Consider the following 12,788-nt stretch of genomic DNA (forward strand, 5'->3'; position numbering starts at 1 on the left):
TATCAAGGATCAGATACACGTCTTCAGCATTTAAAGCCCTGGATTATTCTCCTCCAGCCTCCCTTTCCAGACTTAACACATGACTGCCATTTGTGTCCTTGCTGCCCCTCACATACAGCAGCCCATCTCCAGTTTCCTTGTGTTGGAGAGGTGGTTCTCTCATGCTGGAAAGTGCTTCTTCTTCTTCATCCCCATTTCTTAGAATCCCTCACCTCCTTTCAGACTAAGCTGAGATACAAAAGGACTCCTTTTAGAGAGAGGGCTTGAGTACTTAACGCAGTGCTTAATTAGTGTAATTCAGGATGAGATTTAGGACTGGGATTTGGCTTTGGAAGGATATGAAATTGAAGAGCTACAAAGATATTCAGTGATGCAAAGGTCTTCAGTAGCACTTTTCCCCAATCCATACACCTAGAAGAATCTTCTCTGCTGAACACAGATTCAGCCTCTGCTGGGAGACCTCTAATGGAGGTGGGGTGAGTGGGGTGGTGGTGGGGTGCTGACATTTCCCTGAGGCTTTGACTATTGCAAAAAAAATGTGTGTAAGGAAGATTTTCCTGGCTTCAGTCTTAAATTTACCTTTCTGTAAGTTCCAAGGCCAAGAAGAACAAACCAAACTTCTTCTTCTTGACATTTTTTTAAGTAAAGCTATCGTTTTCAGCTTAAGTGTTTTTCTTCACTTGAATTTTAGTAGCCCTTAAGGTCATATGAATCTGGAGGGTGTAGTCTCTCTATGATCTACTCTACTCAAACCAAATCTTATGAACATCACTCTCCATAGAAATGATCATTAAACCCAAGGGAGCAAGGAAGGTCTCCGTGTTAGAGAGGATATAGAAACAAAAGAGAGAAGAGGAACCAAGACAGAGGGTAAGACAGTGTCAGATTTTACAGAGATTTCAATAATGACAACAGCTGAGTAAAGGCCATTCATTTTTCAATTAAGAAATCACTGGTTGCTTTAGAAAGAACATTTTCATTTGAGTGTTGAAGTTAGGTATTAGAGAAGTTTAGAAAGGGTGGACAGCATTATCAGTGTGTTTAGATGAAAAAGGGGAGATACATTGACAAGGGCAGTAGGATTTAGTGAGAGGTTTTTGAGCTTTGAGATACTTGGGTGTGTTTGTAGGCTGCAGGAAAGTAATGAGTAGATCAGAATTGAAGGTAAGGGAAGGTGATACTGGGGGAGTAGGGTGCTGGGAAATATGGGAGGGGATGCAACCAAAGAAAAGTACATATTATGTAGAGAAATTTGCCTTGTTGGAGAGAAGGGTCACTTCTTAATCAGAGACTAAAGAATGAAGGAAGATATAAAGGGGTTGTGAGAAGAGAAAGGAACAAGAGGAAGCTCATGACAAAAAGCTTGGACTTTCTCTGTGAAACTATGGGGCAAGATCTTCTGGAGAAGATGAGGAAAAGATGTACTATAGGAGACTAGAGACTTCAATGAGGAGAAGGATTTCTTTGCTGCAGTGAGGACCCAGTTGACATATAACAGATTTTTAGTGGATAGCACATATATGTGATGCTTGACTACCTCCAACTCTGTTCAGAAGCATACAAGTAGAAGCAGGGTAGGCTGATGGTGAGAGTAATATGGGCTTGGGGTTTGGCAAGGCATGAGCAAGGGACTGCTAGGTGGTGTAGATGATAGAGTGCTAGACTTGGGAGTTAGGAAGACTCATCTTCCTGAGTTCAAATCCAGCCTCAGACACCAACTATGTGACTCTGGGAAAGTTGCTTAACCCTATTTGCCTCAGTTTCCTCATCTATAAAATGAGTTGGAGAAAGAAATGGCAAACCACTCCAGTATCTTGGCCAAGAAAACCTCAAACGATGTTACAAAGAGTCAGACACAACTCAAAAATGACTGAAAGCCATGAGCCTTTCATGCCTAGGGTGGAGGAGCAAGAGACTCACTTTTAGAATTGAATATAGTGTATAGTTGAAGTAGTTCACTAAGGGGGTGGAGATTGGGAAGGGAAGAAAGGAAGAAAATATTTAAGTGCTTGCTGTATGTAGAGCTCTGTCCTTAGTGCTAGGGTTACAGAAAGGAAAAGTAAGAAAGTCCCTACTTTTGAGGAGTTCTCTCTCTGTTAAATATAGATTAAGAAAGCACACATGAAAAGTTTCATCTACCAGTCAGATGGAAAAGGTCCCATGGTCCTTAGAACATAGACTTATAATAGGAGACAGCGTTTCTTTTTAATGTCATTTTTACTAGTTGGATAATATTTGTTTTTGTTGTTGAATAGTTTGACAGTGTCAAGGACTTTGATGGCACAAACTTTGTTTTTTGACTGGGTCAGCCAGGCTTTATCTCCACTGGACTTGAATTCCAGGATGATGACTGGATAGGGTGAACCTCAGTGAACGAGAGGTTTCTGAGTGATGGTGAACAATAGGAGAACAGAGCAGTATTCTGTTTCCCTCTCTGGGATCACTGGGTCAGCAGTTATGAGAGAAAGTACAACTGATACTTAAAAGGATGACCAGGGATGCCATATCATCTGGTGTTAGCCCAGTGTCTGTGAGAACCCGAAGGTGGAAGGAGCATGAGAGGAAGAGGTCTAAAATGAAGAGAAATTTGCTAAATGATCTGTAGGTATGTAGAACACTGCAGTGTTTTGTGTAAAATACTACAGTATTTTTCCTTAATATCTAAACTGGAATACTATTACATCATCAAGAAATATTTGATTCAGAGTATGAATTACTGTAATGTGTAACTGTTGAAGGGCTGTCATTAAAGACAAAGAGGACATGGGATTATGGAGTAATTGCATACAATTAAATATATTGGGAACAGAAAATGCTTTTAGTTCTTCTCAAGTTACTGGTTTTTAAATATTGTCTAAATATTGTCATCCAGAGATAAACTAAATTTGAGAAGTTGAACTTTTAAAGTGATATCTCCTGGGCATGACATAAAGTCCAGTATTCTCTTACTGATGAAAATCCAATTATAGTTTTACTTGGTATTAATAGAGAAGAATATAAATTAAAACATGCATTGAGAAATAGAACTGAAAATATTAGCACCTCTGTTACAGATTTTCTTAATTGATTGACTATTATCTAATCATCTATCTAGAGTCCTTAATGTTTTCATGATTTTTACTAGAGAGTTAGCAGATTAGGAGAAGGGAGTTGTAGGAGGAAGGAATTCAGCTGTATTCTTGGAGAATTCCTGCCAGTAAATTTTGGTGAACCACGAGAAGCACAACTTATTTGTGAAAAGTTCATATCCCTGTAGTTACTCAGACCAAAAAAAGCCACACCGAAAAACCCAAGAAAAATAAAGAAAGTTTAAAAAAGTGTGCTTCAGTCTGCATTTTCAGAATCTATTAGTTCTTTCTGTGAGTTGTTCAGAATTGTGTTGTGTCATTGTATTGTTTCAGAATAGCTAAATCATTCACAGTTGATTATCACACAATATTGCCATTACTGTGTACAGTGTCGTCCTGATTCCGCTCACTTCACTTTGCATCAGTTCACATAAATCTTCCCATGTTTTTCTGAGAGCATGCTGGTTGTCATCTCTTATAGCACAATAATATTCCACCACACTTACTACAACTTTTTCAGTCATTTCCCAATTGATTCCTTAATTTCCAATTTTTTGTCACTACAAAAAGAACTGGTATAAATATTTTTTTACATATAGGTCCTTTTCCTTTTTTTCCCTTAAATTAGGATGTAGACCTAATAGTGGTATTGCCAGGTCAGAAGGTATGTATGCATGGTTTTACTGTCTGGTAGGCATAGTTCCAGATTGCTCTCCAGAATGGTTGGATCAGTTCCAACTCCATCAGCAATACTTTCCCATATCCCTTCTGACATTTGACAGTTACCTTTTCTATCATATTAGCCAATCTGATAAGTATGAAGTGGTACCTCAGAGTTGTTTTAATTTGTATTTCTTTAACTAAGAATGATGTAGAGCATTTTTCATATGTTTATAGCGTAGATTTCTTTGAAAGCTACCTGTTTTTATCCTTGACCATTTATCAGTTTGGGAGTGACTTTTATTTGTTTTGACTCAGTTCATTATATTTGTGAAATAACCACCCCCTTTTTCTCCCCAGAAATGTCTGGACCAAATCACAGCTTCATTGCTATTACATTAATATGTCTGTTTACCTGTACACTTGTCAGCATTTTGGGTTTTTGTCAACTTTGCCAATCAGATAAGTGTGAGGTGGCAACCTCAGAGTTGCTTTAATTTGTATTTCTCTAATTACTAGTCATTTGGACCATTTTATCACATGACTATTGATAACTTGAATTTCTTTCTTCCTTTTCATCTGGTCATGTCCTTTGACTATTTATTGGGGAATACTTTTGCAAACTTTTAGGGGCTGTACTTATTACTATTATTTCTCTCTTTTTAGGGACCAGCCTAAGGACTAAAAGAGGCCTTACAGATCAAAGTATAGATTTCTTCATAGAGTGGGAGTTTTATGAATCCTCAATCCAGTGACATTTTAGAAGCCACTAACAACTAAGATATCTCATAGAAATGGGTTGGTTTTTCTTTTTTGGTTGGTTGTTTTCCCATCAAGGAAAGGATGTGCTAACTTGTAAACCTTCAAATCTGCTGTCTTTCATGTTGGCAGAGCCTCAAAGATAGTGAAGTACCATCCTTCCCCCCAACTCTCCATAATTAGTCAGCAGACTAAAAAGAGCTTTTTAATTTTCTATAAGTTTCCACAGTGAAAAGAAACTCTTACATTAATTACATTATTACCATGTGATCTATAGCCAGGGACAGTCAGTTCTTCCTTGGCTTAGGAAACTATATAAAAGTCAGAAGTAACCTGTTATCAGTGGTTAGTAATCTACAGAGATTAATATATGTCAAATAAACATTTTTAAAAGACAGACTTTGAACTTTACTCTTATAGGTTTGGGTTTGAGGAGGGAATAACATACATACTCAGTTGAGTATGGAGATCTGTCTTACCCTACATGAATGTAGGAGGGAAGGTGATGGGGGGGGGGAGGAGATGATAGAAGGGAGGGCAGATTTGAGGAGGGGGTAATCAGAAGCACATACTTGAGGAGGGACAGGGTCAAAGGAGAGAATAGAATAAATGGTGAGTGGGATAGGATGGAGGGAAATATAGTTAGTCTTTCACAACATGGCTGTTGTGGAAGTGTTTTGCATGACTATACATGTATAAACTGTTGCTTTCCTTCTCCATGAGGGTGGGTGGGGAGGGAGGGAGAGAATTTGGAAGTTTTAAAAACTAATGTTAAATATTGTTTTTACATCCAACTGGGAAATAAGCTATACAGGCAATGGGGTATAGAAATCTATCTTGCCTTCAGGAAAATAGAAGGGAAAGGGCTAAGAGAAGTGGAGGGAGGGCAGTGATAGGAGGGAGGGCAGATTGGGGAAAGGGCTAATCATAATACATACTGTCTTGGGGTGGAGGGAGGGAAGAGATGAGAAAATTTGTAACTCAAAATCTTGTGGAAGTGAATGTTGAAAATTAAAAATTAGTTAATAAATGAAAAAAAAGACTTGGACTTTGGCTTGATGCCTTGATAGTTAAAAGCTCTAAAAAGCACTATTAATTGGGATAATTACAAGTTATTCGAATTTTTCACAATTGGTTACAGGAAAATATGTAGCAGAATCTTTTAAAATCTTAGGCTTATTATCTCTAAAAATGAACCTGCACTTTCTCAGATGAGATATCTATTTAATTAACTGGTCAAATAACAAGACTACATTGAATTATTGTATCTTTATCTTATTGTATTGTATCTTTATTATCCAATATTTGTGGGTACCAGTGTTACAGATATTCCCCAAATGATGGCTAATTGAAGTTATTTTTATTTTGTTCTAAGAATATAAGTTTATTAATATTTAAGTAGGCATGTGTCAGAAGTTTTGGGAGCTCACAAGACTTCAGACTGAAAAAAAATATAGTATATTGTGAAGAACAGGCTTAGATGACCTTAGAAGTTTGTCCATCAGTTTCCTTGTCATATCAGCCTAAGAAAATATGTGGTTAATTCTCAGACTCTTACCATAAAACGTTTTTGAAGTCAGCTTAGCTGTTCTCTTTAGGGTTCTCTATTTGACTTAGAGTTTTCCTAAAAATGGGTAGTATTTTTAAAAAATATCATTTTTAGTAGCTGACCTAAGTGTGGAAAGAAAATACATTTCTTTTTCTTTCTGTCTCAATAGATAAGATTATCACATTAACTTTTCATACTTCAAGAGACTGGGATATTGCTGATGTAGTGAATTTACTTCCCTAATACAAATGCTTTCTCCACAATGTCTTAGTAGATAAACTTCCAGAGCTGCTGTGTTGAATGAACGTTTGGCTTCTGATGATGAAACTTTTTTTCCTGAATGATGTCAGCAGTCTAGTGACAAAGCGTTCAGGCTAAATGGAGAAAGAGAAGCCTGTCCAGCTTGGTGTAGAATCTGCCAGAACGTGTACTTTGCTCACAGAGCCTATCACAGCTGCAACTTTTATACAGCATGTTAGCTTTGCAAAGCACTTTATATATATTATCTCTTCAAGAAATCAGAGCATTGTAGCAGTGAGCTGTTAGAGAAGAGCTTTATTAGAGGATCATTTTTAAAGGCAAATAAAATATCAAATCCAGATTGTTCCCTGAGCCTTTTTTTAAAATATAAAGATTTGCTGAGGCAACACTCATGTCAGAAATCTACCTGTGATTAATTAAGGGTTATTTGGAATTGTTTCCTAAGGTATTAATTATTATTATTAGGGCAGTTAAATTGATTTTATTTATAAATAGACATTTAAAGATGTTCTCTTTTTTTAAAATACAGTTGGTATTTTAAAGAAGATTGACATTCCTTCTGTCTTTATTGGTGAGGCATCAGCTAATTCACTTAAAGATGAATTCACATATGAAAAAGGGTAAGTAATTGGCAAAAATATTCCTTTAACATTCTTATTTATCCTATGTTTGTATCATTTATGGATTAATCATATCTCATGCTGATCTTCCCATATTGTCCAACTTTTGCTATTTTATTTCCCATGTTTGGCTTCAGTTGATAGAGGAATAGTGAATGGAAAAGACTGAAATTAAGATTATTTAATTGTGATATTAGTATAGCAGAGAAAAGTTTGGTTGGGTGAGTAGTTTTGAAACTTGGAGCAAGAAGGAAGATTTTATAAATGAATTACAATTAGCAACCACATTTCTATGGAAAGAGAAGTAAATTGGACAACTGACTACTTGGGTTCAAATATCAACTCTGCTGTTTGCTCTGTATATGACCTTGGACAGGTCGTTTGACATTATTGAGATGCGATTTCTGATCTGTGAAGTTAGGGGACCTAGAATCCTATGTAATGTATAAGAACTTTGTTTCAGAGCCTTTCTGCTCTAATTTTTCTCATTTTTCCCTCTGAATCAGAGTTGAAAAGAACCTTAGAAACTTTTTAGTTCAGTTCATACTTAAACTAGTAAATATAAAACATCTTTGGTAAAATGAAGGAATTGGATCGGTTCCTTTCAGTTTTAAAATTTTGTGATGTTATTGTCTAGACTAAACTTGTTCACATCATCAATAATTAACAGTTAATTCATTCTCTAAATTTACATAATACTCCTCTTTCAAGTTACTTGTAGTATTGAGGTCCATCTTCTTCACATGATACTAATCAATCAGTCAAATAGCATTTAAACTTATTTGTAAGCATTACTTATTTGTAAGTAAAAACTTGATAAAATAAGCATTTACTATGTGCCAGGCACTATGCTAAGAACTGGGGATTGCAAAGAAAGTAAAAAAGTAATTCCCTGCCCTCAAGTAACTTATATTCTAATAGTAGAAATAGTGTGTGTGTGTGTGTATACAAACATACATTCATCATACATACATGATAAAAGGCAATCTTAGAAGGCAAAGCAGTAGCAACTTGGGACTGGAAAAGACCTGCTCTTGAAGATATGGTTTTAGCTGAGTCTTTAAGGAAGTCACCCTGAGACTCTGGGAGGCTAGATGACAGGAATATACTGAGCAGTGGGGGATATCCCTGTACAAAGGTACCAAGAGAGGAGTGGCAAGCAGGCTAGGGGAACTATACTAGGGGGGTGGCGGTGGGGAGTAGTGTGGCAGAAGACTGACTGGGTTGGAAGGGGCCAGGGTATGAAAAGCTTGAATGTTGACAGGTGGGTATTCAGTGGAGTTGTAATCTCATACACAGGCATTACTTTCATCAATGCAGAATGTAACCTGTTCATTACTTCTCATCTTTGGCAGTTCCTCCATAGAACTTGCACAAAGGATTTTAGGGGTAATAGTAGAGGACCACTTGGGATGTCTGTCCCATTGTTATCATGTTCTCTCACCACAAGACCTGCCCTCCCCACAAACCCTTTTTAGGTTATATTTCATATTTCCTGGATACTATTTTTTACATATTGATCATTACCAAATATATTCTATAGCCTTCTTGTGCTTACTGTTTATTTTTCCATTTCTTACTGCCTCACATGCAACTTTGACTGTTTATGGACTGTGGTTTTTAAGATTCACAACCATACAGCCCTAATGAGAACAGTTGTGGGTTTTTTTTGAAGTCTTTGTAATAGGGAGAAACTTGTGATCATTAAAACAGCATACAGTTTCCCAATACAATTTAGCCAATTCTTTTCTTATTCATTTCTGGGACCAACTCATTGTCAGCAATACCTAACCTGGATTTATCTTTTGATATATAACTCAGTGGGCTGGCTATCCAGCCACATGCCGCAGTCTGAACAGCAGGTATTTTCCCATCGTTGTAGGTTTTCCTCTATAAATTGTTATACTGATCTATTTGGAATAGTTTTAGGCTCCCTTGAAAAGACCATTTAGTGTTCTAGGGCTTCATGCAGTTGGTGTAACAACAGCAGTTTGTTCCTGCACACAGGAGTATCTGAAAGACCGTATCTGTTGGGAATCCCTTTCCATTTGGACCTTGTGCAGAACATCTTTTCTGGTAGCAGCGAATGCCTTTGATTAATAATCAGAGAGTCATTGAACAAAATTACTTTGTTAAGGAATTTTCTATGATTTTAACCGGAGACATCGGTAGGAATTCTGGTACCTAGGACAAATTTATTTGAGCTTCAGAAATGAGGTGAGATTCTAATCTGTGATTAGTCCTATGCATGATTGAGAAAGATTAATGAAAGAGATCATGAGTGTTGAAGATGATAAAGGACTGGGAGGTCACAGTTTTTTAAGGGAACAAGGACTGGAATAGAGAACAAGAATATAAGCTAAAATGCTGAATATATTTGGGAAGAAAAGTGTAACTAGAAGTCCATGGAGGATAACAACGAGGATCAGGCTCTTAACAAATGCGTTTGATTTGTTGGTTGATGGATTTTACTGTCACCAACTTTCTCCCTTCAGTCCTACATTCTCTTTCCTGTCTCAGTGTATCATTTCTTTCACCTCAGACTTTACTTCAGTCAAAGACACAGAATTACCCCCTCCTTTTCTACTTCCTTTATAGTTGTATGACATACTGCCTTGAACTAAGTTTGTTGGTTTGCCATAGGGATAGTTTACTAAGGAAAGGCTGGAGTCTTGATCTTTAAAGTAAGGAAAAATGCCCTTCTTAATGGTAAAGTTTAAATTGAGTACCACTCTGAGGCAGGAGAGTAGGCCTAATGAATTCCAGAGGACCTGTATAGCTAGGGATTCTAGAGTTTTTATTCAGATATTCCTTCTAATAACCACAAGACTTGTGCTAGAAGTACTTCTGGTTTGGTAGTAGAGAAAAATCAGAGAACTCAGAATCACATGCAAGGAATTGGAGTAGGCCTTAACTATAGTGGCTCAAGGATAGTTAATTTGTCTGTTATACAAAGATCAGTCCAGCTGTGCGCAAAGAAACTCATTACCAGGTTCACCAAAAGATGATGAAATTTTTGGCCAAAGTATAACTCTCCAAGGCCACTTCCTCATTAGTTCCCTCTCCTTTTAAAGGGTGACATAATCATTAAAATAAGTTTAAAAAAATGCTGGTTACTCTGCTTTAGACAGATAAAGAGCTTTAGCAGATAATTTAGATAATGGAAGTTCCTCATCACTTATTCAACACTTGTGAAGAAGGAGCCTGATATCTCCACCAACTGCCACCAACGGTTGCTGCAGCCCCTGCTTCCTCAGCAGCTGCAGTTCCAGAAGACTTAGAAAAGAAAGTTCTTGCTACCAATGTTTTTGGTACTGTTACATTGTTTAGATTCAGAAATGGGTAGGGTTTTTATCAGGGGAAATAATGTTAAAGAAGATGTGTTACTGTCTGCTTTGCAGCTGTGCTCAAAGAACCTTCTCTTCCTTTCCATCTGATTTGCATCTGAAGCCTCCTATGAGTGTAACCTCTCCCTATTTTAGAATGTGAATTCTTGAGAGTAGGGATTGTCTGGTTCTTTTGCTTGTATTACCAGCACTTAGCATGTTGCCTTGCAAGTAGTAAGTATATGGTTTGCTTTTTTGTTCATTCCCTTATGTAGAGTGTGGGAGAGAAGTTGCAATCAGTCAGTGGAAAATCTACCCTTATCAACAAAATGACATATCATTGAAATATTGAAATAATTACTAAGTTTAAATACAGCATGTCATCTTATTCATTTACATAGCCATAATTTTCTGTTTCAGTGTTTTGACCACAAATTCCACCATGTCTCAGTAGGAAAAAATTGAGAAAGATATGTTTTAGATCAAAAGAAATTATGTATGGACTCTCAAACTGAAATTACACCCATTCCCATTCTTGAGAGTGTTTAATGATCATTTGTGCAAGCAATCAAGCCAAGAGTCATGAGTTCCATTCTAACTTCTGTAATAATTGGTGATTAGTATTAGTCATTTCTTTGTCAACATTTGTTTATCTCCTGTTAATAGCAGGATGGTATTCTTTAAGATTCTTTACAATGTAAAAATCTGCTTGCACAATATATGATCATTCATCCAACAGTTATTTCTAATTGATCATCTCTTATGTACAGGGTCCTACTCCTGCTTAAAATTCAGGATGAAAGGTGACAGCACAAAAAATAACAAGGGACAATGCATCTGTTATGGGTACTTCACAAGGACATAAGTTTGGGGTTAGCATAATTTTATTTTATTTTTCAATTAAAAAGTATTTTCTCTCCATTTTTATTTCATTCATTCATTCATTCATTCATTCATTCATTCATTTACCACTGTCATGGAGGAAATCTAGTACAGAATCCTAGTTATTGAGGCATTCTATATAGATGGTAAAGTCCCTCCACATGCTTCTGTTTGGGGATAGCAGTGTGCTAATTGTTTCAAGCTAATTGTAACATTGCAACCCTCCTAAATGAAATCCATAATCACTCAAAAGAGTTTTACCTAACTTATCTACAGAGAAAAAAAAAAGGAAGGTAATAAAGAATGCCTGTTGTTCAGTCTGAGAGTCTTTGGACAACCTATGAGGTCATCTAAATAATTAGGTAGATGAATGGCTAAAATTTTGGAGTTAGATCCAGAATGAAGAAGGAGAGAGGGTGTTGGATTGCTTTTGGGAATTTATAAAGTTCTTTTAAGATCACCAAACACCAAATAGAACGGACATTTATTTACACATATAGAAAAACAGAGAAAGAGGATTGATCATGTAACAGTAGGTCTCTTTTATGTACCTGCTTGCTTTTCTTTTAAGTATATAATAAGATCAACTTTTTGCTTTCAGAAATGTCCTGCTTGTCTGGACTCCTTTCTGGTTCATTCTTTTTTCCCTGGGAATGGGCTGAGGGTGGGGTAGGGGTTTGGGGGTGGGGTTGAGACAGAGAGAGAGAGACGCATATACACACAGAGATACGCCTGTGTGTATAGACCTTTGAATGTTATCTCAGGGTCGGGAGGGGGGAGGGCAGTTAATGATTTAGTGGTCTTAGTTCTACTGGCTTTCTTAGAGTGACTGGCCCAATTCACAGCGCCACAATGTGTTAGTGTATCTTTTCCTCACAGCCTCTGTGGCTAAATGTTTTTTAATAGAACATTCTTTCAGTATTGTGTGATCAAGAGTTGTGGAGACTACAGTATCTGAAAAATTTTAATTGAGCACCATCCAGTACAGAATTCATGCTGAATTGTAAAGACTTCAGCACATCAGAAGAAAAGAATTACAAAGGAGAAGCTGTGTAAAGAGGGATAAACTTTTAAAAAGGAAAAGGAAAAACCTTGGCTGGTTATGTTGTAGCAATAAAGGATAGTCAATGATCCATTTGTATCCTCATAATGTCAAGAGAAAGTGAGGGAGGCCCCCGGGACAGAACATTAGGTAAACTCCCTGGACATGAATACCGGTTTTTTTTTACAGGACCAGCAGGCACTACTGTTGGAGGCAAGTACATGGATGAGATCACAGATCCATTTTTGTATTTAAGTATGAAATTGAGGAGTCCTTTTAACACAGTTATTCTGTATTTTCTGTCTGTGCTATTCCCTATAATTAATGAATAACTTTAGGTGTCAACTGAAGACACAACACTAAACTAACTTTGTATATATGGCATTTTGTAGCTTGTGGAACACTTTCCTCCTAGCCATTTAAGAGTTAAATATTTTGGGGGATATGGTTGTTGATCCCCTGCTGATTCTCCTCTTTCTAGTCCCTCAGTGATCCTAGGCATCCTGCTGTGACGTGGATCCTCAGGGAAGCTGCTTTGGAAGGCACACTTCAGGAGAAAAGCATGAAGGCATAGGACTCTATAGAGTGGTAGTCACTTAGGGCTGGCCAAAGCAGTGGAAC

General features: G+C 37.1%; 1 protein-coding gene across 1 annotated transcript in view; it reads left to right on the forward strand.

Moving 5' to 3' along the window:
- The window catches only part of RNF13 (ring finger protein 13), an 82,989-nt gene that overhangs the window by 37,883 nt on the left and 32,318 nt on the right, over nucleotides 1-12,788 (forward strand). Inside the window, exon 6 of the mRNA XM_072618287.1 lies at nucleotides 6,827-6,917. Coding sequence (XP_072474388.1) covers nucleotides 6,827-6,917 — 91 coding nt within the window. The remainder of the gene's footprint in view (nucleotides 1-6,826; nucleotides 6,918-12,788) is intronic.

The sequence above is a fragment of the Notamacropus eugenii genome, chromosome 6 (genome assembly GCF_028372415.1).
Source record: "Notamacropus eugenii isolate mMacEug1 chromosome 6, mMacEug1.pri_v2, whole genome shotgun sequence".
Taxonomy (NCBI): Eukaryota; Metazoa; Chordata; class Mammalia; order Diprotodontia; family Macropodidae; genus Notamacropus; species Notamacropus eugenii.